This window comes from Panthera leo, chromosome B1, assembly GCF_018350215.1.
Source record: "Panthera leo isolate Ple1 chromosome B1, P.leo_Ple1_pat1.1, whole genome shotgun sequence".
In the NCBI taxonomy this organism is placed as follows: Eukaryota; Metazoa; Chordata; class Mammalia; order Carnivora; family Felidae; genus Panthera; species Panthera leo.
In genome coordinates this window covers 143,527,424-143,555,246 of record NC_056682.1, presented here as the reverse complement: position 1 = coordinate 143,555,246, position 27,823 = coordinate 143,527,424, and the positions used below count along the sequence as shown (strand labels likewise).

Below are 27,823 nucleotides of genomic sequence, written 5' to 3'. Positions count from 1 at the left end.
TTTGGGATTAGAGAAATAAGACTTTCACCTTTTTTTTTTTTAATGTTTATTTATTTTTGAGAGAGACATTTTTTTAAATGTTTATTTATTTTGAGAGAGGCTCTGTGGCACAGAGCCCAACACGGGGCTCAAACCCACAAACCATGAGATCATGACCTGAGCCGAAGTTGGACGCTTAACTGACTGAGCCACCCAGGCGCCCCAAGACTTGCACCTTTTTAAACCAGGTATTTTTCTGTCTTGCATATAAACCTCAGTTAAGAGCAGGGTGAAGACACAATAGATAAGAAGTCAGAGCACAGAATGGATGTTTTGGCCTCCCGGCCTCTACGTTGGGTAGGAAAATCCAGAAGGATGAAACTTCCAGGCACAATCACAAGTCATGCAGCAAAGCTGTGAACCCTAACTGCTATGACAGTTTGAATTTTTTTTTTAAGTTTATTTATTTGAGAGAGACAGAGAGAGAGAGAATCTCTGCTGACAGCGCAGAGCCTGGGAGGGGCTCAAACTCACAAACCACGAGGCCACGACCTGAGCTGACATCTAGAGTCAGACACTTAACTGACTAAGCCACCCAGGTGACCCAGCCATTTTGAATTTTATTTACCTCTCTGGAGCTAGACACATGAGGAGACACCCAGTTCAAAAGTGCAAAGAAAAAGAAGGAAGGAAGGAAGGAAGGAAGGAAGGAAGGAAGGAAGGAAGGAAGGATGGAAGGGAGGGAGGAAGGAAGGAAAGGAGGAAGGAAGGAGAGTTAGAGATAGAAAAAAAGAGAAAGAAAGAAAGAGAAAGAGAAAAAGAAAGTGAGAAAGAGAGCAGTTTCAGGTCTGATATATTCAAATTTGGACTGGACACTTCCTGTCAAACACTGAAGCTGCCAAAGTTGACTCTGAGAGCCCCTCTCACCAGGCCAGTACAATTTGATCATTAAACTTCAAGATTTTCACAACTATCTCCAGTGACCTGGGGCATCTTTGGGGAAGGTCACGGAATTTCTTCCAAATAAAACCAAAAGTGAACTCAGAAAGTGAACAAGAGAAGTGGTTTTAGAAGCTACTTTCTAATTCTGGGTGGGCAGAAAATTGTCTTTTATTCTAAAGTAACATAGAACAATTTTCTCATCTACCACATCTTCCTATCTAAGAAATCTGAGGCAAAGGCACCAAACTATTTCCAAATGCAACAACTTGCAGAGAGAGACTGACCAGGGCTCTGTGTCCCCTGCAATCTACTCAAACATGCCCAGGGAAGGGAGACCAACACAGCACTCAACACACACAACGGAACCTATCTGACATTAGGAACCTTTTGCTGAGACAAAGCACAGTAGGCTGAAAATATTACAGCATGATGGCAGGCTAAAGAAACCAATCTGATTTCTTTTTCCTCTGTGGCGGCTCAAATGACAAACTAAAAAAACACTCCAAGATTACTATTTAGACTTAAGGCAATTTAAAAAGCGAGGTCTTAACCAAAAAGCCTATACCTGGCATTCAAAAAAATACTTACAGTTTTTTGGATGGACTAAAAGAGCTAAATTGTCTACATAAAATCTGTACAGCAAGGACCTGTTTTCAGCAGGTAAGCCTATATACAAGTAAGAATCTCTTACTCTTGTAACATTGTCCTGTTTTAAGAGAAAATGTAACTCCCATGCCCTGCAGAGTCCTCTATGACCCCAGAGAAGCAGGGACCTATCTCTACTAGAGAACTATTTACACTGCACTATAAATACACATACAACACACATCGGCCCCCTCCTATGTCCCAAATAGGCTGTGAATGCCTTCTGTGAGGGGTTATGGCTCATTCATTTTTATATCTACAATGACAATTAGTAGGCACAAAACATTTTTTTTTTTGCATGAATGCCAAATGGAAATGAGTTTACACCACCACCACTACTGTTTACATTTCAAACATTCCCACCATTCCCCATCTCCAAAACAATAATGCCAAGTTGCTACCAAGTTTACTGTGTTTTTCACAATACAGTACTTTGGGACTTTTTAATGTAAACAATCATTCTTGATTAATTTTCAAAATAACGATACAAATGTAGCATTTTTCTTGGAATGGAAAACTTGCTTGGAGGTTACTTCATTCTTTTTCTCTTTTTCAAAAGTGCATCTCGTAATGCCAGCTGTAACATAAGAAAAAATATCTAAACATGGGAACTCTTGGGTACCCCATTATACTAATTTGGTTATATGGAGATGTACAACAATGGACTCCGGTCAACAAATCCTCCTGAGATGATTAAGTGTGTGTGTGTCTTGGGTGTGTGATACATACTATTTCACGAACTCTCAAGCACTATTCTTTGGTTCCTAGAAATTTTTAAGATGTCTTTTGAATTTCAACAAGGTATGTGTTTTTGTTTGTTTGCTTTATTAAAGCATGTTTGGGGGGTGGAAGTTACTCTACATCTTAAATGTTCAAGCTTTTTGGATTTTATGATTTTAAGGTATTGACTCCTTGCCTTTATTTATATCTGGGTCTTGGAATGTCTTTGTAGATAGAAGAGATCGAGGACAGATACTGAAGGTAGAAAAATTAACAAGTTCATTTTAGCCTAACTTTCATGGCTGAGGAGGTATTTCTCAGACTCATCTGTCTTATAGTCTCATCTGTAAAATATAAAATATAAGATCACAGTACCTGCTCATATTGTTGCACACTGAGTAACAGAGTTAAAAAATGGAAAGCTCTACAGTAAGAACTGTACATTAGCTAATGATGTTGTTGTAACCCAAGGTTACACGGAATTAATTCTGCTCATTAAACTTCGTAATAAAGCACAGGCTACTCGCTATTCTCACACGTATCTCAGTTTCCTTCTCCCTTCAAATGCCATCATTTGAAAAGTATATTCTCCCTCCTCTTCCTTTACCTTTCCTAAGGCTTCGCTGGAAGATCCATCCTCCCCTCTTTCTCTGCCATGTGTTTCACCTGCCTTTTCTATTCTCACCTCTTTTTTACATATTCTATGAGAATATTCTAAAAATTTACAGGAAGACCTCATGTACACTTTCAAGCCATGTAAGATCCCTTTATTTAGAATAAAATATCACCAAGGGACAGAAGGGGTATGAAATGTGATGCTCCGTTCCCAGAGGAAGCTTGAATGTGTAAGATAATAGAATATACATATTGGTCTCTGCCCCTCGTTCCTGGCATAGAGCTCCTCAAACTTTGGTAATTTCCTAAGTGATAAGAGCATCTCGTTTTAATATTTGTTTTTGACCCTCTCCCTGACACACAGCTCCCCAAACCCCTGTAAATTCCTAAGTGATAAGAGCCCTAGGAGCATCTTTTGTTCTAATGAGGCAACTAGGTGGGCTCCTGGATGGGGGCTGGTCCAAGAAAGACCAAGCCATGATTAGAAACTTGGAATTTTCAGGGCTCCTAGGTGGCTCAGTCAGGTAAGCAGCCAACTGCAGCTTGGGTCATGGTCTTGTAGTTTCGTGAGTTCGAGTCCCGCATCGGGCTCTGTGCTGACAGCTCAGAGCCTGGAGCCTCCTTGGATTCTGTGTCTCCCTCTCTCTCTGCCCCTTTCCCAGTAATGCTCTGTCTTCTTTCAAAAATAAATAAACATTAAAAAAAAAAAAAATACCTTGGCATTTTCAGCAATCCCTGCCCCCCCAACATACAAACTTCTCCAGAGAAGAGAAAGAGGCTAGGTACAGAATGAATAATCAATCATACCTATGTGGTGAAGCCTTCAAAAAAAAAACCCTGTAGTGTGAGGTTCTGACAGCTTTCAGGCTGGTGAACACATTCACACCAGGAGGGAGATGTACCCCAACTCCACAGGGACAGAAGCTTCTGCATTTGGGGCCCTCCCAGACCCTGCCCTATGTATCTCTTCATCTGGCTATTCATCTGTATCCTTTATCATATACTTTAATAAACTGGTAAACTTAAGTAACGGTTTTCCTGAGTCCTGAAAGCAGCTGTAGCAAATTAATCAAACCCAAGGAGGAGGTGACTAGTCAGAAACACTGGGCTTGAGACTGGTTTCTGAAGTGTGTGCATGTATGCATGTATGCATGCACGAGGTGGGGGAGGAACACTTGGGGAGGTGGTGAGTATAGTCTCATGGGGCTGAGCCCTTAACCTGTGGGATCTGACACTATTTCTAGGAAAACAATGTCAGAATTGAGTTAAATTGTAGGAAACTAGCCAGTACTGCAGAGAACTGCTTGTGTGGGGGAAAAAAATCACCACATATTTGGTGACCATAAATGTCAGAAGTGTTCTGTGTGAGTAAAAAAAAAACACACACAAAAGGTAAACTGAACTGAGCTTTTCTATTTTAGGGTCACAGGTCAGTTTTGGAGATGCTCTGAAGTTGCACTGCCCAATACAGTAACCCCTAACTGCATGTGGCTTTTGGACATTTGAAAAATAGCCAGTCCAAACTGAGATGTGCCACAAGTGTAAGACACACACTGGATATCAATTAGTTCAAAAACAAGAAGGTATAGTATCTCACTCATAATTTTTATATTGATTACATACTGAAATGATACTATTTCAGATATATTAGGTTAAATAAGATCTATTACTAAAATTAATTTCACCTTTTTCTTTTTACTTTTTTATTTTAAAATTATACATGTGGTCTGTATTGAGTTTCTATTGGGCAGTGCTGGTCTAGACTGAAGGAGAGAATAAGAAAATTAGGAACCTAGAGTTAAGTTTTATAACAGAGAGACCTTGAAAAAAATATAGAGCAAGGACACATAAACAGAAATTCAGATTAATTTTCGGTTCCAAATGGCAAGAAAATGGGAGAACAAGGAAAAAACATTCTTGAACCAACAAGTGCATATGTCCAATGAACTCTTAAATAAAAAATTCTTTAGTCTTTGAGAGAGGAGCTTCATGACTCAAGAGGTGCTGGCAAGGAACAAAACAAGGCTTCCAAATCAAGGCTTCCAAATCATGCCAAAAAAGGCTCAGTAAAACAACAGAGGAAGTAAGAAGCAGGGGAACACTGTCACAAAATGTAGCAAGGTCACAAAAACTGCATAATGAAAGAAGGAACAAACCATGGTGCAACTCAGTGATTCTATTTCCTCGGCCCTCAAATCTTACAAAGGTCTGCTGAAGGATAAGCTAATGGACTGAATCAATTCAACCATGAATTTAAATTGAATTGGCAAAATTCAGGTATTTATAATCTGAAACTGCACCTTTCTTTTCACCTTGATTTCAACAACCTCTATTCAAAATGCTGGCACTTTGTTATTTACATGATGTTGTTGGACATAGTTTAGAACTAGAAAGATTAAATAAGCAGATAGGTAGATTTTAAATGGCACCTTAATTCAGTTGCTACTGCCTGGGTGGCCGCACAAATGAAACACTGCCCTGGAAAGCTGCCCATTAACATGTCGGTCTGGCATGCTCATCTTTGGCTAGCAACTTAGGAACACTTGTTTCGTCCTAACTTGATTTCCTGGTGATCCTTCAGAATATATTTTAAATATACTCTGGTACACCCTCCGTAGAGAAAGAGACGAAAACATGAATTTGTTTTATTATAGCAAATAAAATAAGCAAGGCAACTGAGTCACACAGGACTACATATAAAAGACCACAAATGGATAAAATGAAATCCCCAAAACCTGTAAACAAAAGTTTTGCAAAAGGGCACATTAGGAAGGATCTTGATATTATGTTTCACAGATGCAATGTCAAGAATTTTAGCATAGGGATGATCTTATGGGCCATCTAGCTTCCACTCCTGCAGTTACAGAGGAGGAAAACAGACTCTCCTTTGGTCACACAGCTGAATCTCAGCCAAGTGAGGTGTAGGATTTACATGCCCTGACGACTTGTCACCTCTCCATGTTCTCTAATAATGCTCCCCATTAATCCTAACACAAGGTCCTAAAAGGCACAATTCTGTTTTGAGTAAAGAAGTGTTAAAATGACAACAGTATTCTAACCAATCAAGCTTCAAGTTGAACTCACCTGCTTTTCTCGGAAGGAACGCTTGTTCTTTGACCGGACATTATGGCTATATCGCATCATCATGAAGTTCTTCTGTTTTTTCTTCTCTTTATTTGTGGAACTAGAAAATGGGTTCATTTTGGTTTTCTTCCTCACAAATTCTTTTCGATCTGTCTTCCCAGCCTATTAGCATACACAAAAAAAACACTTCAAGAGTTATCTAATCCCCATATGTGTCTCCTCCGTGCCAGGCACTCTCCTGGGTGCCAAGGACAAAAAAGATTGATGTAACTCAGTCCTTGCTCTCCAGTGACTCAGTCCAGGGGAGAAATGACCATCATATATTGTAATGGGGCAAGGGAAGCTCAGTAGAAGAAAAGGTCATAATTCAGCTGGTCAGGTCAGAGAAGCTTCCTAGAAAGGGAGACGGGTAAACTGTTTATTATAGGATCAAGGCATTCATGGTGGGAGAAAGGAGGGGAAGGGTAGAGCATTTCAGGAAGGAGGGATAGAATACGAAAAGGTGGGGAAGAAAGAACATGGATTTTTTTTTTTTTTTCAGTTAAAAAGTTGTATTTTGTTTTTTTATAAATAACATTTAAAAAATATTTTTTAATGTTTATTTTTTTTCCAATATATGAAATTTATTGTCAAATTGGTTTCCATACAACACCCAGTGCTCATCCCAAAAGGTGCCCTCCTCAATACCCATCACCCACCCTCCCCTCCCTCCCACCCCCCCATCAACCCTCAGTTTGTTCTCAGTTTTTAACAGTCTCTTTCTTATGCTTTGGCTCTCTCCCACTCTAACCTCTTTTTTTTTTTTTTTCCTTCCCCTCCCCCATGGGTTTCTGTTAAGTTTCTCAGGATCCACATAAGAGTGAAAACATAAGGTATCTGTCTTTCTCTGTATGGCTTACTTCACTTAGCATCACACTCTCCAGTTCCATCCACGTTGCTACAAAGGGCCATATTTCATTCTTTCTCATTGCCACGTAGTACTCCATTGTGTATATAAACCACAATTTCTTTATCCATTCATCAGTTGGTGGACATTTAGGCTCTTTCCATAATTTGGCTATTGCTGAGAGTGCTGCTATAAACACTGGAGTACAAGTGCCCCTATGCATCAGTACTCCTGTATCCCTTGGGTAAATTCCTAGCAGTGCTATTGCTGGGTCATAGGGTAGGTCGATTTTTAATTTTCTGAGGAACCTCCACACTGTTTTCCAGAGTGGCTGCACTAATTTGCATTCCCACCAACAGTGCAATAGGGTTCCCGTTTCTCCACATCCTCTCCAGCATCTATAGTCTCCTGATTTGTTCATTTTGGCCACTCTGACTGGTGTGAGGTGATATCTGAGTGTGGTTTTGATTTGTATTTCCCTGATAAGGAGCGACGTTGAGCATCTTTTCATGTGCCTGTTGGCCATCCGGATGTCTTCTTTAGAGAAGTGTCTATTCAGAACATGCATTTTTAAACTTATCTAATCAGGTTTCAGTACAAATGGGATGAATGCACAGGGTGACGTGGAACCAGTATGGGATGGTGCCTAAAACAAATGTATAGAAAAGAAAGCGGAAATAGTAGGCAGTAGGAAATGTTGGAAATGTGCCATCATAGCCACAGCACTTGCCGGAGGCTTTTCATTAGTGACTATTAAACATTCCCCTGCTTTCCTAATAGCTTGTATGCCTCCCAGATACCAGAACACGTACTATTGCCTTTCTGTATTCTACATCTTGTTTTTGATGGTGGTTACATGGTTATCTAGTTGTTAAAACTCATCTAACAGAACACCAAATATCTGTGCATTTTACTCTACGTTAATTATACCTTTATTTAAAACATCAAAATAAAACACTGCCGTTCTGTGGCTATTCACTTTATTTAATTTTTCAGCTTATTTGCTTTTTGTTTGAAGGGAATGATATGCCTCACTTACCATTGCCGTTGCTAGTCTTGTCTCCTTGTCAGACTTTGGTTTTTTATGAAGGCGTTCAATGTCCCGAAGAGAAAGTAACTCACCCCTGAGGTGAAGAACAAATACAATATGAAACAAGGGTGGAACTCCTTTCCCTAACACTTTCATCGTCACATGAGCTGACTGAAGAAGACTTGGTGTATGTGTCGTTTTACCTGGGCTCCTCATCACTATCTATTTCAATGTGTTTCCTCTTTTGGGCCTTCCCTGGTGCAGCGTCAAGTTCTTTCCTCATTTGGGCCATGCGGATTTTCTGGAAGTCTTCCTGAGTTAAAACTCGGCTAGTGCTAACGGCCGCAGCTTTGGCTCTCCGCTCATCCATGGGCATGCTGTTGAGCTTCTTGGACTTGAAAACACACAACAAAGGTTTAAAGAGCTACTAGCTCAAGTGAGAGCTTAGAACCCCAACAAGGCCCACCATGAATCAGGTGTTAATAAACATCCAAGTGATGTACTTGCACAAGGTAATTTTAGGACTTACGATTTCTTGCTGTTCTTCATCAGAAGAGTGGTGCACATCAACCCACTCACCATCGGCATCTGCCTCCTCACTGAGACTGGTGGTCTCCCACCCATCTGTGTGAGAAGCAGCACACTGTTAGTACTCAGGGGGAGTTGAAATAAATCAAGCAAAAGTAAGGTAATCAAAGTCAGTGGAGTTCTACTGACCAAGAATCAAGCAATATTTATTGTTAAATAAGCCACATCAATTTAATTACTTTATGGAATGCATAATAAACATTGACCATGATCTACCATGAGCTAAAATCTTATAATCATTTACCTCTCACAACTCAACAGAAGAGGAACAGACCATACAAGTTACCTGCCCCGAGCCACACTGCTAGAAAACACAGTCTACGATGAAATGAAAATCATGTCTAACTGTAGAGTCCATGATCTTTCCACCAACCCATGTCCATCAAAATTGCACCTGTACATTTATCTTGGCCACACAGCAAGTATCTGACAACTCATCTAAGCATATTTATACATGTTTTTAGAAACTAGTGAGCAACAATCATTCAGACAACTGAAGTCATAGACTCTGGATGTGAAGGAACCTGGTAGATACCTCAATGAAGAGATATTAGTTCTTAATGGAGTCACAGTAAGCTTTCAAAATCACAGACACTTGCAATTTTTCAGTTGTTCCCCATTAGAGTGTCTCAGCTCTTTGGTATAGCATATATACAACCACACCCGATAAGACCCCAATTCTATGTCTAGTCTGGTATCTTGCTATATCCCACCCTGTATCCTACATTAATAACAGTTTCCTAAATACTTCAGGGCTTTGCTCATGCAGAGCTATTTATGAAAAGCCTTCAAGAGCAGGAACCATATCATTCTTCTTCATATTGACAGTGGCTAGCTCCCAAGTAACGCTTTAAAAAGTTTTGTTAATGTAACAAATGAACTAACAGGAAGAAGATGGAACTCTAGCAACCAAGGTAATAAACACTAACTCTGGAAATTAAGTATTCTTCAAAAAGTTCACCAAGCGTTCTTTACCAAGGAGTCTTGGAGGACTGTTTATGACTAGCCTTCATTATTTTTTTCTAGGCAAAAACCCAAAAGCCATTATCGTTCCCAAGTGCCCTGCATGATCTTGATAAGGAGCAGCTTCCCTGGAGGATATGAACAGACATCTACACTATAATGTAAGTTTCCTAAGTGCAGGAACGATGGATGCCCTTTGATCCCCAATGCTTGTAACAGTGCTTAGCACATAGTTCTTGCTCAATAAATATCTGCTGAATGAGTGTTCAATCAACATAAAGATTTCAAGGTCAATACAGTACAGGAGTGATTTTATCCTGGAAAATGGTAAAATGAAAATGAACCTTCATCGTTTTCAGCATTCTCTTCTTTTTCAACTTCTAGAACTTCTGCTCCTGGAATGTAATCTTTAGCATCTAATTCTCCATATTCTTGCACTCTTGCTTCTATGGAGGCCTCTGTAGGCTTACCCTAAAGGAAAGGAAATTGTTTTTAATAAGGTTCTTAGAAGGGCACTCAGGTGGCTTAATCATTTAAGTGTCTCTTAATTTCCGCTCAGGTCATGATCTCACGGTTGTCAGATTGGGTTCCAAGTTGGGTTCTGCACTGACTGCACAGGGCCTGCTTGGGCTTCTCTCTCTCTCTCTCTCTCTCTCTCTCTCTGCCCTTCTACACATACACGGTCTCTCTCAAAATAAATAAATAAACTTATAAATATATATTTAAAAAAAGAGTCAGCATCAAAGAGCACATACCAACTACAAAATATTTAAGACAATGGTATTCAATCAATTGTATTCTGAGCTTAAAGAATACAATTAACCAATACTCATAGCCGAAGCATCACAAACACTAAAACTCATCCTGTAGGAAATTATTCTCCCCTTCTAAGACCCTGACCTTTAGATCGACATATGCATATTTCACCTACCCGGAATTTCTTTTGCAACATCTGAGGATTCAGTGTTCGGAAGAGCTGAATCAAAGTTCTAGCAGACATCATCACATCTGTAAAATAACACCTTTAATTAGAAACTCCAGAGCGCAGTGGCTCAGTCGGTTAAGCATCCGACTCTTGATTTCAGCTTAGGTCATGATCTCGTGACTCACAGATTGAGTCCTATGTCAGTGCAGAGCCTGCTTGAGATTCTCTCTCCCTCTCTCTACCCTCCCCCACTCACATGTGAGAGCATGTGCTCTCTCAAAAATAAATAATCATTTTTTAAAAAAGAAAACTCCAGAGCAAAGAGGCTACTGAGAAAAAAGAGTCACTCGATATTTGATCTACAGAGAATAACATGCAACTTACTCTTATCTTTGTGTGTTTTATACTGAGCCAGGTCTTGGAGAAGTTCTTCAGTCATGGCTAGAGGACATCGAGCTGTTATCTCTTTTATAGCATTGATTCTAGAAAAGGAAAATGAATTTAAAAAACCCAAACAGCAATCACAGATGGGTCAGTCTAAGGTTTCCTAAAAAAGACCAAATCAAAGGTACAGAAGTTGGGTTTTATAGGGCTTCTAGGGCCAACCGTACATTGAAAACATACCCACTTCCTGCAGGCACGTTCTACATACCCTACTGTCATGACCTCCCCAGAGTTCTTGTCGGTGACAAAATTGTTGGCCACAGTCATGAGCAATGACTGAATGATCTGAATTGGGAAAAAAAGGAAAGATGAGAGCTGATAAAATGTCTCCACCAACTCAAACACTTGAGGATTAAGGGACAACAGACGATTCACAGTGAAAAACCAGTCTTCCATCTTCATTTTGGGAGTAGGAAGGAATCAAGACTGAGGAAGACAGATAAAAGTACGTTGGGTTTCAGGCTTCTTGGTTATCCTCAGATTAAATTTTGCTCCCCTTCAATATTATTTTCCAATATGGATTTAAAAAATTGTTTTGACCCAGGACAATTCAATGCTATTTTTATCAAAGAAAGGAATGATCAGCTTTGAAAAATATTCACTATAAATTTATTGGTAACTCTTGATCTCCCAAGATTTGGCAATTAAAGTCAGAATTCTCAACAACTTCTCTAAAACAAACTTTGCTCTTCTATAGTAAAAATTTTTTTTCAGTTTCTATAACTAAACTTCTGTATTTATCTCCTTAAGAGTTAGTGTCTCTTCTTCTCACTTTGAAGAAAAGTGACACAGGGGAGCAGTAATCTCTGTGGGAATAGCCACCATGATATACTTAATAGTGGCACTGCTATGCAGACAGAAATAAGGTTTAAGAGTTCTCACCTCTGGGGGTACTAAGTGATGAGATGCTTGGGCAGCAAACAGAAGAATCTTTGTTACCTCTAAAAATGTAAGAGATCAGAAAGATCATAGTCAGTTTATTGCTCTGCCTCTCAGGACTAAGAGCAAACATGGGAAGCATATTCTGGCCCTTAATGCTACTGCTAAATCTAGCTGGAACGCCCAACCCTCAGGTGTCTGCACGGCTTACTCTTTCACTTCCGTCAGGTCCTTGCCCAACTGCTGCCTTATCAAAATGTCTTTCCAGACATAATCTAATTAGAATCTACCCCAGTGCTCCCTATTATCTTAACTCTGCTTTCTTTTTACTCAAAAGACTTATCTTCACTTGGACACTGGACACATAGTACTCTCTGGATCTCCCTCCAGAATGCAAGCTCTACAAAGGTGAGGGCACTCTTTCATGCTCACTGTGAAATTCTGAGTGTCTAACTCAGTGCCCAGATTAGAAATCACTAAATGAATGAATGACTACGAACATAAATACATACACACACTCTCTTTGAAAGGCGCAGGCAGTATAAATTAGGCAAAAGAAAGAAGTGAGATGAATCCTAATTTGCCATGTATTTGCCTGGTCTTTTTTATTTCTATACCTTGCAGGATTGAAGTGAGGATCTGATGAGATGCTGTATGTAAAGCACTTTGCACAGTGCGTAGCACGGCACTGAGCTTGGCTCAGGTTAGATGTTCAACAAATGCTGGCTTCCTTCTTATCTTGGTTTAAGTTTAAAGGCAAAACAACCATCTCTTCTTTCCTGCTCTTATGTTGTTTTTATGTGCAAATATAGGAGGGCAATGATAACAATAAGATAAAATCCTGATATCTGTTACAAAGTTACAGTAGAAGGTCAGATTTCTTTTCTCACAATTTTCTACCTGAGTATTCATGGTATTACAAAAAGACTTGCTTTAAGAATCCAGTTTTTTGTTTTCCAAAAATAACTTTATTAAGTTGATGAGAACAATGAACCCACAGCAGATTGTGGGAAAGAAAACATAGGGGTTTCTCTCTCCTTCTCTGAAACACACTCCTAATTCTTTAATAATTCCAGAACAAAAGACTGGGATGGCTACTCTAACCCAAGGCCACCAAAGGAAAATGGCAAGTGGGAGGCTTACCTCTTTGGTGGGGCTGCAGAAATCTTTGCACAAATGGATAGAAGTTGAAGAGAAAAAGCTGCAGAAAGAATGCACTGACTTTAATATTTACGTAACTGCAGCTGTAGAGTTTCATTTCTCCCTAACACAATTTTATCATCACATTCAACTAACTGGGGATCATTTTTTACTTTTGATTTTTCTCAACAAGCATTCATGCCCCAAGACGATTTGACGTGCTGTATTACCCAAGGAAAGGGAGCCTATGCTGCTATCCTCATTATATCAAGAAAGAAGAAAGTATATGCAGAATAAACCAGAGGAGGGGAAAAGTCAACCCAATGTAAAATTCTTCTACTTTTAAAACTGGTGTGGCTGCAGAACGAATTTTTTTTAAGTCTTCAAAGATAAAGAGGATTACCAGAAGGAAAAGCAATGATATTAAGGCTTCAAAGTAAGGGATAAAATAGTAATTCAAATCTGAATAGCTCCTGGTATAATTTCATCACCCAAACCCTACAGTTCTCATTTTATTACCAGACACCAGTCCAGTAACACTGGAGGAATTACTGAGATCTATATTTTAGGGAGAAAGCACTAGCACTCTGGAGTCTACCTAAATAAAAGTGACAGGATCTAGTTATTAAAGCAACTGTATTCTTTTTTTAAAAAACAGCAGTACAGTTCACAAGCAATATTATATTAGTTTCAGGTGTACAACATAGTGATTTGATATTTAAATATATGAAAAAATGTTCACCAAACCAGCTGTAATCTTGAACTTCAGGAAGAGAAACTATGGAGATGGACTGCTCTTTCTCAAAGTTCATCATATCAGAATAAATTAATTAATTTTTTCTATTTAGCCACAGAGCAAAACCAAGACTGGACAAGTAACAAGGAAGATTTACGTTCAATATAAAAATGGACGCTCAATTACAGTCAGTTGTGAAACTCTAGTTATCATTTCTATCAAACCATGCTTAAGTTACACATCACTTCTGCTTTCCGATCAAGCTCAAATTCAGGTCTGACAGGAAATTTCTGCACAAACATAACATAAATTGACCTGGTAATCCTGCTGTTGGACTATAGCTCATGGAGAAAAAGCATTCTATTCACTAAAATGTTAAGTCTTAGGAAAAGGGAACAAGTGCTTTCATTCATGGGTACTTTCATCTTTAACAATGTATGTCGACACTGCTAGATTTTCAGTAAACCTGTTTTACTTTTTTTTCCTTAAAAAAAAAAAAAACTTTTTGAAGAAAGTAACACATCCCATGATGTAGAGAGCAGTACATCTCAAGAGCAAAATGATAGGCAACAACCTCAATGGCCATTTCTTCAGTGGTCTAACTTTTTGGAAATCTCTCCTTTTCTACAACAGCAGTCTATGAGTATGTGTGAAGTTTCCATGTGTATACCATATGTATGTATGTGTGTGTGTGTGTGTGTGTGTGTATATAAAATGTGTGTGCGTACACATATATGTGTGCATATGTATAAATGTGTGTATGTGTGTGTGTATAGATCTATACACACAATATATATGTGTATGTGTGTGTGTATGTATGTGTGTGTGTGTGTGTGTGTATAGATCCACACACACAATACCACCAAGGAGCTCCTGTAATTTAATTCAGTATGAAATAAATGACAAGAGAATTCAACTCTGCAAACATGACAACCTCCTTACCAGAGTGGTCTGAAAGTCAGGAAAGCTATAAAGAGGTAAACAAACTGCTAAATGTAGTAATAATCAATAAAAATATCCAGTTTACGTTGGCTCAGAAAAATGTATATGCAAAACAAATAGTAGAAACACAGAACACAAAACAGTCTGTCCATAAACTGAATATATGTACAATTTAACATCCGTACTTACTGATAAGAAAACAAAATGATAAAAACAGCTACTTTCAGAGTGAAAGATTTTATTCTTCTGTAAATTATATGGGTTTAAGTGGTTTTAAGAGATAAAAGTAAGCCACAGTTCTACCTTAATGGCTTTCCTTTTACCATGAATGATTCTACTTCTAATATTCACCAAAATGAGAAACATAATGGAATGCAAACCTCGTGAATTCCCACCAATCTGGAGATGAGGTTCATGAGCATCATTTTCACCTCAAACCTCTCCTTAGAGCTCTCTAGCTGCTTTAGTAGTTTTTCTGCAAAATCTGGAAAGGAGAGTGTCAGAGAAGTCCACTGTAAGTCCACAGTCTATACAACATTGTCTAACAGGTGTAGAGAAAGGTAGCGGTTAGATCAGTGACTGGTACAGTTGAACCTGAGAACACTCTGCTAAACCAGGATGGTAAGAACAGCAGTATGACGGAAGGTGAAGAGATTCACACACAGGTGAATATACTGTCAATGGTGCTCAAAGTCAAGTCTTAAGTCCCCCAAATTTTAGCATCAACATCTTGAATGACTGTTTGGAGCTCCACTTAACAGTTCGCTAGAGCGTGCCTCCCAAAGCGTGGTCTGCAGACCAGCAGTAGTGGGTCCACCTGGTAGCTTGCTAGAAACACAGAATCTCAGGCCCCACCCTAGACCTACTAAATCAGAATCTGCACCAACAAAAGACTATCAATTTTTCATTTAGTCAAGTACAATGTCCTAGCGCTATGTTGTTGTTAAAGACATGAAGCAAAGAGCTATTCTTCCACATTGGCTATATCCAACCAGTAACAACTAAACAATTACTGATTGTCTAGTAAGTGCCAGGGATCTTATATTCCCTGGTAACAGGCAGAGATAAGGCCAAAAAGGAACTTGGGAAGTCATAATTATAATACCTTGGGGATCATGAATCAAATGAATAGCTGAAAAGTTAAACACCTCTGGTTTTTTCTTCTTTTTTTGTTTCTGCAATAAAGTGAGAGGAAAAACATTTACATTACATCAGACTATTGGGGGCGGGGAACCCACAACAAATCTGTTCCAAAAACCTTTCTTTCAACTAGAACAAAAGGTGGTTTTTATCTTTTAACATTAAACCTCAGGAATGTTCCAGCAAATAGCACCTGTTAAGACTTAAAGGAATTTAGAAATATAAACAAAAAAACACAGAAGGGCCAAATTAATGAGTTTTCAGAATAACCAAATATAACAAAATTTAAAATGTATTTTATTTGTGTACTCTCCTGAGAGGGTAAGTTTAGCAAAAATACCCTAATATAGGTCATCTTGCTTAGGACAAGTGAAAAGTGAATTTAAGCAAATTAATTTATTCAAGGTATAGATTTTGCTAGAGTTGAAAACATTTAGTCACCTAAAAAACTAGTACTTAAAAATTCATCACACATTTCTAAGTCTTTCAGAAATGCTATTTCTTCGTTTCAAATTCTTAACAGCTTCCATTAAAAACCCCATATTCTATAGTCTAATCACTCCTACCACATTTTCCAGGTATGAGTCTCACCTTGAGCACTTTCATAGCCTTTTCCAACCTTTTCTTGTTTTTGGAACTTTTTTTCCCTGTGGCATATTGCACTAGCAGGTCTCTTGCTGTTGGTCCTTCATCCTGAAGAAGAGACTACTTTGTAAACAAGGAAAATCTGCACAGAAGCAAATGGTAAACCTTTCAAAGACTTCTGTGTACTTATGCTCTGCAACCACTATAAAAAATGAGCATGACTTAAAATTCAATAAAAAGTATCTGCTCATGTGTACAAACAGGTACATACAAAGATTTTCACTGCAACACTTATTTTTGCTTTTATATTTTGCTTTCAATTTTATCAAAGTATAGAATACAACTTTGTTTTTAATTGAAAGAAATTGGAAATAATATCATGAGGAAAATGCTTAAGCTATAATACATTCATATTCTGAAATATGTGAAGGTTAAAACAATGAGGTAGATCTGTATGTACTTAGAAGATCTAAATGCATCAGTATATCTATATATATGACACAAAGAAAGCAGTTGCAGAGTAATATATATGTTATTTATGTATATTTCAAAGACCTAATATATACATAAGACAATACACACACATCTGTATATAAATACACAGGAAACAGGATGGTTATCTGTGAAGATGGAACTAGGAAGTGGAAATAAGACAAGGTTAAGAAAACTTTTATTGTATCTAGAATATCTGAAATCTTTTACAATAAGAATATATTGTTCATACATTACTTAATAAAATAATTAAATGAATTAAAAGATCTTATTATAAATTCCAGTATTCTTATTACCAAAATGCTAAAATGGGAAAGGGTATTTTTTCTTAGAATTTCTCCTTTTTGATTTTAATAAAAAAATATTAAGTTTATTTATTCATTTTTAGAGAGCGAGTGAGTGTGCAACCAAGTGAGGGAGGGACAGAGAGGGAGAGAGAGAATCTTAAGCAGCCTCCACTCTGTTAATGCAGAGCCCAATGTGGGGCTGGAACTCACGAACCGTGAGATCACGATCTGAGCAAAAATCAAGAGTTGGACACTTAACCGACTACACCACTCAGGCACCCCTAAAAAATATTTTTTAATAAAAAAATTTCACGACATCATAAATCTTGATTTTGCTTTTTAAAGATGCCATGATATTATTCCTCTCCTTCTCTGAATTCTCTATAATGTTGACATAATCTCAAAAAATATGCTGGCAGCAATTTCCATTCTAAGTTTATATAGTAAGATAAAGGTTAGCTTTGGAACTAAGAACAAGGCTGAATGAGTCTAACTTTTATTAGTTCTTTAGCCAATCTTAGTGAATGTAAGTGACAAATTCTAAACGATAAAATCTCAGCATGGCAGAACACAATAAAAGATAAAGGCGACATGTAAGTTTCTTTCTAACTTGAGCAGTCATGGATTTTACAATCTGTACTGAAAGCAAAAATGAAATCTGATAGACTGTAAACCTAAGAAAGCATCTACTGTTGAACGTATAACCTCAGACTCTGAGTCGCTGTCCTGTTTCTCCTCTTCATCTTTCCCAAGGAAAAATGTCAAAGCAGCAACTAATATCTAAAGACCAATCAGAGCAAAAGTCAGTGACTCACCCCAGCTTACAACAAAGAATAAATACTTTTGTTTACACATTATTCATGCACAGAACTAGGATCTGAAGGAACAAAATCAGACTGGTGGGATATGGGCTCATTTTTCTCAATTAAAACAATGTTTTAATAATGCTATTTGTCCTAAAAATATATATAATTTTAAAAAATCTTTAGATAAAAACATCCAGGCTCTACATAGTTGTTATCTTTCAAGTAGATTGCCAAGAATTTATTTCTATATCCAGCCACCAACCCACCCCCCACCACCAAAAAAGTGACATTGTAGCCCTTCTAACAGAAAGTCTAACATATTCTTAAATTTCTTTCAGCTGTGCTTTGGCCCAACAAAAGAACAGTCAAGAATTATAGGATGAAACAAAATAAACACTAAGGCATCATTTAGTACAAAGCATTTAAAGAACTCCTAACTTTATTTGCCGCCTCTAAAGGACAGATGAACCAGGGAAGCAGCCCAAGCACAAAGAGCATTACTAAGCACGAACTGCATGCCCTACGCTACCTCTTCCCCACACAGCCATCTCCTCCACTTTCCATCTGGAAATGACTACAGACACATACCTTAGTGACCTTAGAGAAACACGCGGTTGTTATCACATTGACAGTTTTGGCATCATTCCTGGGGTAAGACAAATGAAGGTTTTCAAAGTGAATTTTCATTCTACTGCATTTCATAGCATTGACAATGGCACAAAATAAACAATATATATTTCTTTCTTTTGTTTTTGAGAGAGAGATAGATCATGTGTGCAAACGCACGTAAGTGGGACAGGGACAGAGGGGAAGAGAGGGAGAATCTTAAGCCAGGGTCCACGCTCAACCCAGAGAATGATGGGTTCAATCCCGTGACCCTGGGATCATGACCTGGACAAAATTAAGAGCTGGATGCATAACTGAGCCACTCAGGTGCCCCTAAACAATAAAATATATTTCTGACAGGTTAGAATCCACAGTTTAAATAGTCATGGGTTACAAAGGGAGAAAAAAAAAAGTCATAGATTGCTAAATGCTAAATAGTCAACCACAGGTGAACATTTAAACTTTAGCCCAGTCTTCTGTCAGAAAATTATGCAGCCATTTTTAAGATAGATTTTTTTTTTGAAGAATTTTTAATGACATAGGAACCTATTTAAGATAAGTGAAATTAAAAAATGAATACAGGGGCGCTTTGGTGGCTCAGTCGGTTAAGTGTCCAACTTCGGCTCAGGTCATGATCTCATGGTTCATAAGTTCGAGCCCCACGTCAGGCTCTGTGCTGACAGCTCAGAGCCTGAAGCCTGCTTCAGATTCTGTGTCTTTCCCGCTCTCTGCCTCTCCCCTGCTTGCACTCTAAGAAATAAAATGAAAACATTTAAAAAAATTAAAAAAAAAAATGAATAGAAACTTATTAGTGTAGCAAAATTCCAACCATATTTAAAAATTCACATTAAAGAAAAGACAGGAGACAGTATCATAAACTGTTAACGGTGATCATCTCTGGGTGGTGAAACTATCAAAAAATTAAAAAAAAAACCTTTCTAGCTTCTCCAATTTTTTTTTGTTGCAATGAATATTACTTTTATAGTAAAATAAAAATTAGCAAATAAGAAAAGCAAAAAACATGAATCAGGAGCAATGTATCAATAAACCAAAGTTTACGGAACATGGTATTTCATACAGAGGATAAAGTGACTTAAAAATTTTCAGAGTGGCAGAGTAGAAATAGCACAGATTTGAGAGTCTGACATCCAAGTTTTTTTTTTTTTTAATGTTTATTTATTTTGTGTGAGAGAGAGCAAGTGAGTGAGTAGGGGGAAGGGGCAGAGAGAGGGAGAGCGAGAATCCCAAGCAGGCTCTGTGCTGTCAGTGCAGGGCCCAACATGGGGTTTGATCTCACAAACCATGAGATCATGACCTGAGCAGAAATCAAAAGTCAGACACTTAACTGAGCCACCCAGGTACCCCCGATATCCAGGTTTTAATTTCAGCTCTGTCCTTGGCTAGCTACTAAGTTTAAACTCTATGAACTTTAGTTTTGTTACCTATAAAATGGGGATAATTCCAGATAAGCTGAATTATGTTATTCTAAAGGTTGAACAAGGTAACATGAGATATAGGTGCTCAAGAAATGGCAGCCAATGTTACTAGTTATTTGGATTGCTCTATATTTTTATTTCCAACTTAATTTATGACAGATATATTAAAGAGCTCAAGATCAAGAAAAATATTTGTGTATGTGCTCTGTAGTAATTCTAAATGAATATGAGTCTATTTCTCAAGAGACAATTACGTATATATTACCAGATGTTTCTTCTGTAGAGTTCAATCATCACATCCAAAGATATCTTGGCTGCAGTTGCATTGCTATCTCTTAACATGGTATACATGAAATTCTGCAACACCTAAAGAAAATGAGGAGAAGGAAGACTCAATACACTGCTGGTACAATGCTGCAAACATGGGAAACAAAAGGGTACTTACCATGTTCACTTTATTGTTCTTGTGTTTTGCATTTATATTCTTGATATCAGTGACAATATGTGTGTATAAAGTCTGAGGAAAAGAAACAAAAACACATACACGTTAACCAACGTTTCTAGTCTTGCCCATGAGTAATTCAGAAAAAAGTACAAATGTAGGGGAAAGTTTAATTTTATTCACTTTTCATTCTCTAACAAGACACCATAAACAAAACAAAAAGCAACAGCTAAAATGTAAAAGAAAGTTGCCCTGAAAAGTAAACATGGAGTTACCATATAACCCAACAATTACACTCCTAGTTACATATCCAAGAAAAAATGAAAATATATTTCCACACCTATGTCCACACAAATACTCACAGCAGCAGCATCCACAATAACCAAAAAGTGGAAACAACCCAATAGTCCATTAACTGATGAATGGACAAACAGAATGTGGTATACTCACATAATGGAATAAATTTGGTAACAAAAAGGAATGAAGTACCGATAAATGCAACAGCACAGATGAACCTTGAAAGCATTATGCTGAGTGAAAGAAGCCATACACATACACTACAATATTGTGTGATTCCATTCATATGAAATACCCGGAGTAGGTAAATCTGTAGAGACCGAAAGTAGACTGGTGGCTGCCTAGGCCTGACAGAGATGAGGAAATGGGAAGCTACTGCTAATGGGAGGAGTGTTTCTTTTTGAGGGGGGATAAAAATATTCTAAAACTGATTGTGTGATGGTTGCAAACTCTGCCAATATACTAAAAACCATTGAACTGTACACTTTCAATAGATGAATCGTACGTGAATTATATCACAATAAAATTGTTACTTAAAAAAAGGAAAGTTGCTCCACTTACTTAGCCCCTAATGCATGCAAGATGATACTGGCAATACAAATATCACCGACACTTGGAAAAAATTTATTTATTTGAGAGAGCAAAGAGCACAACCAGGAGAGAGGGGCAGAGGTAGAGACAGAATCTTAAGCAGGCTCCAAGCCCAGTGCAGAGTGCGCCACAGGGCTCAGCGTGCGCCTGGGATCGTGACCTGAGCCGAAATCAAGAGTCATTTGCTCGACCTACTGAGTCACCTAAGGGGCCCTCCAGTTAATAAAACGTAAACTTAAATTTTTCTTTCGTAAATTTCTTTCACAAACCTTCAGCTTCTAGGCTGGCTTATACAAGCAAACACTAGTCATGGGGAAATATTTATAACAAAAAAAAGTAGTGTTTTGGGAGATCCGTTGGGGGTTGTTACAGCTATGAGTGTCCAGTCCATGCTCTGATTTAGTTAGTCAGTATAGTACAGTGGGAAAAGGCTTGGGTTCTGGAGCCATATTGCCTGGGTTTATACTCCTGCTTCCCCACTAACATGTCCCATGATTCTAGGATGTTACTCTCTCTTTGTGCGTTAGCCTTTTCATCTGTAAAATAACAGTAATAATGAACCTTCTCTCATTTTGTAAGTAAACAAATATATAAGAAGCTCTGAATGGTAGCTGGCAAAAAGCAAGCACTCATTAAATGTTAGCTATTACCACCATATTGTATGCAAACAAGCATCAATTTTTTTCCTATTAAAATTATTAACTATACCAAGAATTCACTCTACAAGTTTAATGTTACGGCAAGGGAAAATGTGGAGATATAAGGCGGGGGAAGCAATTTTGCCCTTTACCTTTCGCAGAAGCTTATCATGGCAACGCAGAAGTTCAAAGAAGAGTTCTAGCAAACTTGATGGATTGATGAGATTCTTGTTTCTCAGCAAGATTAAAGCTTTGCAAAATGTCTAAGTAAGGAAAAGAAAACATACTATAAAATAATGATGATGAAATTAAAATGAGAAAATGGAGTACATATATCCCAAGAAAGTGTGATATCTTCTACTAACTAGGCACCATTTTGGGCATCAGAATAGTACAGTCAATAGTACAGTCTTTGCCCTCGTGCACCTTACACTGGGAGTGGGACAGACAAGCAAGGAAGCACCTAAACAGTTGTATCTCAGATAATGATACGTGTCATGAAGAAAGTAAAACAGGGTAATATAACTGATACACAGTGACTGACGGAGGGCTACTTAAGGAAGTGTCAAGATATGACAAACCCCTACGTGATCAATGAATGCACAGAAGTAAGAAAGGTGTGGTAACAAGAACAGAATAATCTGGAATCATCAACCTGGTTTGTGACCTTACAAGGCGTTCCTTGGAAGTATCATTAGTACCAAGAATTGCCCAACAGTACCTGCAGCACGGCTGCTTACCACCGACTTTCACGAGTACCCTTATCGCCCAAGGTTTGGTTTCTACCAACTGTTCTCCATTAATGGAACGAGTAATCCTTGGAGAATTGTTGATTCCAAGTCTTGGGGCAGGAAAAGCAGTAAAAAGGGGTTTGGAACTATTTCTGCCAGAATGTAAGGATGCTTTCAAAAATATCAGGGGCTTTGGTAAAAGGACTGAGAAGCTCCCACTGGCCAGGTGATAACAATTTGGACTAAAAATAATTAAGGCTTAAAAAAAGAAATGAACAAAAGGCATAAAAAGGTTACAGTGTCAAAGAAAGATAAAAAAATCATTTTACTGATTTTATTAAGTGAAAGTTAATATACATAGATATTTTGTTTCTTCCATTAAGAAACACAGTCAGTTCTAGCTGTGTAAGCAGGAAAGAGTGAACAAAAACTTGGGAATGACTCAAAAAGTCCTGGGGAAGAAACAAACACACTAGGTAGTAAGTCCAGTAATTGATAAGGACTGGTGGTTATCACCATCACCAATTAAAATGAGGATCCACCAGTTTGTTCCAAATGATTCCTTTAAAGAGGAATGCTAATTACACAGACTCAATCCTTTGTGTCTTAGCAAAGGAAATCTCTATTATTTTTTAAGCCTATTAATCATCATAAGAAATGACAAAGAAACATGCACACATTACTTATTTAACAACGCCTGCAGACCAGTTTAGTTGGTACTGTTAGACACACAAAACTTAAAGAAAATCTAATTATAGTACTTGGAAAGACACTAGGTCTCTATACTCAAAATCTCAAATCTGTATGATCTATAGGGACTCGAAAAGTTTCATGACATAAGTAAAAGTCTTTTGACTAATAGTTTGAGTTTGAAGTCTCTTGGGCTGTGCTGCCAGGTCCCACATCCCAAGTGAGAGTCATTCAGTTTGCAACCCAGAGCCTGAAACCTTGACTTGTCTGAGATGGTATTCTTTTTCTGTTGGGCCTAATCAAATTAATAAAATCCTAAAGAATTATAAAAATGGTAGAATTAGAAAAATCCTGGGAAAATGTAAGAGTAAGAAACAAAGCTGAATCTCTAGACTTAGCATTGTACAAGTTTTGGCAAAGGATATTAATATGTTTTGTGATCATAATATTTGTGTTAAGTTCTACCTGCTGTAGAGGTATCTGAAAAGCAGATGTATGAAATCTGAAAATGCCTTAGGCTGAGTTCCCTAGCAGCAGAGCCAGATTCATTGCAGTGATTTGTCCAGGCTATGCTCTTTTCTAGAAGGGAAGTAAAGGAAGCAGGACAGGGCAGAGAAAAGAAAAGCTGAGGAAGGATATGTCCTTGGCTGGAGACCAGCTTTAGTCCAATCACAGAGAAGTCCTGGAGCACAAATTGCAACATGAAGTTGGACCCACGTTGAGGGAAGAGCCAGGCTTTTGTATCTCTGGGTTAGTCAGGTACAACCTGTAGGCTGGGAGGGCAACATCCCAGGTGCTAGGGCTCTCATTTAGCTGAAGACAAGACACCAGAGAGAGGGCAGCTGGGGGCCATCAGCAGCCAACATTCACCACCAGTGACGGAAATGGGAGCACTAGGCTGGTAAGGGGGATCTCAGCCAGGACACAATAACAACCACTACAGTGACAATGGGTTGAATGCTCCAACTGGCCAGTTAATGAATAAATTTATTAAATTCAGCATTACGGGAGTGCTCCTAATCAATTCCAGCTTGGCATTGCCCAGTTGGAACTGAATTTTACTCAAACTCTTCAAATTAAAAAATAAGTGAATCAAAACCGTAAACTAAATTAGGGCTCTTAATGCATTTGAGATTTGAATGACTAGAAGGAATGAACCACGTATTCAGAAGAGGTAAAAGAGCTTCCTGGCAGGGTTAGCATGCTGGAAGAACAGAAAGATCACAGAGAGGAGAGCAGCATTCTGCTACAGGAGACGAGGTCAAAAACACTGGCAAGAAGCAGATCATGTAGGGACTTATAGGCCATGTTAATAAGTTTGAGTTTTACTCTAAGTATAAATGAGAAGCCACAGAAAGATTTTAAGGAATTTGTGACACATTCTGATTTATGTTTTAAGATGTTTAGCTGAGGCTGTTCTCATTTAAACACATAATACATGCACATATAAACAACACAATTTATCAAATCCAAATACTAGACCCACCATTCGAAGATCTGGATCCAAGACAGTGTGATTGTAGGAAAGAAGATCTTTCAGCTCTTGAGGAAAGTTACTTAAATGTTCTGGATAGCAGTGACCAATCTGTAACAAAGCAAAGGCTCTTCTGAAGTTTCTTTTTCTCTCCTACAATTCATATGCACATATTTATGATGTTCTGAAAAAGGAGAGTAAAAGGCTATGTTTCATAGAAGTAGCTAGTTCCAAATCATTTCTTTTTTATTCTACATGCTAATCTCTCTGACCTCTTTCATTGTTCTTGCAGTATTAGTAAAATATGTGTGATGTTGTTTAAAATCTGCTCTTATGATGAATTTGAAAAAAAAAAAAAACAGTCTGAAAGTTTTGCTTTGGTTGGTTCTGCAAAAAGCTCTAGTGAAATCTTCTAATTCAACTCAGGAAGAAAATAACATTTGTAAGAAACGGAAACAAAAAAATATTTTTTTACATTAAGTTTCCATTCCTGAATGGAATAAGGTTGGGTACTACTGGAAAGATATTCTGCAAACTGTGAAACAACTGGTCTTTGTTCTAGAAATTGTTTGTTTTCAGAATTATTATTATTTGTTTTCAGAAATTATTATCTTACCTGTGCCATAAACATCACCAGCTCTGCCAGTTCTTTGCTGGGTTTATTTGGTTGTAATTTGAAAATCTCCACATTGGATTTGTAGTGATTATACTGCTGTAGAAACTAGGAAAATAAGATATAAGTTAGTCACCTCCTATTATATGACTTTTTCAGTAAAAAATGAGAAATTACTTAGTACTAAGACATCTCTGATAGTGGCACGGAGAAAAAGACATGGCAAAGGTGTCCAGAAACATCTTTTCCTTATCTGCACTCTTCAAAATAAGATTCCAAAAAAACTGATACATCAAATTTTTCTAAAGACCCTTTCCCTTATCATTAGAAATTTAGGTGGTATGGTGTAAAGAACATTAAAGCAAGAGTCAAAAACTCAGATTCTGGATCTATTCTGCCATTTATTATCCAAATGACCCTTACTACATTTTCTGTGCATATGAGCACTCGCAGCAGCAGAAAAATATTGGGTCAGAAAGTGTAAATTATATCACAAGTATACAACTCTGCCGTCAAAATTACCATCTTCTTTTAAGGCACAAAAATAATGATAATAGCTTCCACTTACTCAGCAATTGTAATATGCCAAAGTCATTATGTGCATCTTCTCATTTAATTATGTTTAATTCTAACAACAACACAATCTAATGTTGGAACTTACCAGGCCTCAGTTCCATGCCCTACATCTACTCATCATTCCTAGACCATAGCTTTAAATTGTGAGTGTATGAGAGCGACACTATGAATATTTCTTTATATTAGCAGTCCTTACTGGTCCAGTGAACTCCAAATCCATAACTCCAACTGCCTGACATCTGTTGTCTCGATCTCTAATAGACATCTTAAACCTAGCATGGTCAAAAAACATAACTCTTGATTTCCCCAAACAAAACTCTTAGGTCCCCAGCTTTCTCCAAGAGCAGGGATCAAGAAAAGGAACTACCGCCCCTCCATGCTTCAGATAAGACCCTACTCTCTTGACTCCATACCGCCGTTGTGACAGGAGTATGGAAAGAGCCCCAGAACTCGGTGTGCTGCTAAGATCTTTATCTCACTTCTCCCCCCTTCCTACCCGTGGCTCAGCCACTAATATATGCCTTAAGATGATGAGAACTAATATCATTACACCCTTTCTGTTCATCAGTCACCACAATTATACAAGGCTCCCAGGACATCCCTTATTCCCCTCTAGTCCCCAGACCAAGAACTCTTCGGTGGGGTCAGGGCATTATATTTTTTAAAGTAGCCCAGTCATTCTGATGCTCTCTTGAAACCTGTTTCTCTCCTAACACACTGCTACCTCGTTTCCTTCCGCCCAGCATTGCTGAGCCAGTAGGTGTCCTCTCTGCTCCTCGGTGCTACTTCGAGAGCACTGGCATCCCTCCAGACCAGTACCCTTTTCTGCACTTAACTGTCCCCACTGCCAGCTTTGAATCCTATGTCTGGAGGTCCATTTCCGGCTCTCAGAAACAGATGTTCGACCCAAGGCATTCTAACATACAATTCATCAAGTGTTACAGACTTCCTCAATTTAGGGGTTTCTGAAAGGAAAGGCTGATAAATCTGCATGGAAGTTGGAGGTTGGGGGGCGGGGCTATCTGTCTCTCCACCTCTGTGAGGTTGGGAGATAAACCCCTTTTCTTTCCTCCCGAGGGACTCCTGTACCTAGCAGGAGAACTTTGGGCGAACCAGGATCCCAGCTCCACTCCACTCCTTCCCCCTGCTACTGTCTAAACCAGTCACACCCCGGTCTGTAGCGGCGCCGCGTCGCACTCCCACCTCCTCGATGTAGGCCGGCGGATCCCGCTTGATCAGATTCTGTAACTGCGGCAAGTTGCTGGGCAGCTTGTTATTGTTTCTGTTAGACATGCTGGCTACTGACTGGATCCGCCAGGAGCAGTGTTAAGAAACCTCACACCGCCTGCCACCACCAACCGAATCAGCTACAGGTGGGAATCCTGCTTCCGAGTACGACCGGAAATAGCACATGGGACACTCGGTAGGCAGCGCCATCTTGGTTCTTAAAAAAAAAAAAAAAAAAAAAAAAGCCAGACTACGGGAGCCTCCGAGTGTCAAATTTACTCCCAGTCCCGAAATGCGCTGCAGTGGTTTACGCGAGGTTTTTGGGGGGCGTGGAGGGGGGGCTGGAGGGGACGTTTTCTACCCTTGGCCAAACACTCCTACTTAACGTTTTGAAATAATATGAAATGCAAAGATTTTTTTTTTTTTTACCACACATATTAGTTTATCTCGTCATTCAGACACTCCTATGAGATTGACACATGAGGATTAATCGTTTTTTAAATCCCACAGCCTAAAAAGCTTTTTCCTTTGGGAGTAGATAGCACTATCCTATTTTAGAGTTGCGGGGGTGGTGGGAAGGAGGGATGAGGAGAGACGCCTGGGTGGCTCAGTCGGTTGAGCCTCAGGCTTTGGCTCAAGTCATGATCCAAAGGCCGGTGAGTTACAGCCCCGCG

The 27,823-nt window shown here is 38.5% G+C and overlaps 1 protein-coding gene across 1 annotated transcript; it reads right to left on the bottom strand.

Annotated features, from left to right (window-relative positions):
* Positions 1–743: 743 nt before the first annotated feature.
* Positions 744–27,351, bottom strand: SDAD1 (SDA1 domain containing 1). The gene is made up of 22 exons (XM_042936167.1): positions 27,126–27,351; positions 25,350–25,454; positions 24,746–24,844; positions 21,991–22,101; positions 20,316–20,387; positions 20,136–20,236; positions 18,417–18,474; positions 17,728–17,802; positions 16,250–16,351; positions 15,624–15,693; positions 14,899–15,002; positions 12,844–12,901; positions 11,704–11,762; positions 11,030–11,106; positions 10,762–10,859; positions 10,384–10,460; positions 9,797–9,923; positions 8,431–8,525; positions 8,105–8,295; positions 7,911–7,995; positions 5,986–6,147; positions 744–2,143 (listed from the first exon to the last, which is right to left on the bottom strand). The coding sequence occupies exons 1-22, from the start codon at positions 27,213–27,215 to the stop codon at positions 2,096–2,098; spliced, it is 2,064 nt and encodes a 687-aa protein (XP_042792101.1). The 5' UTR covers positions 27,216–27,351; the 3' UTR covers positions 744–2,095.
* Positions 27,352–27,823: the final 472 nt, after the last annotated feature.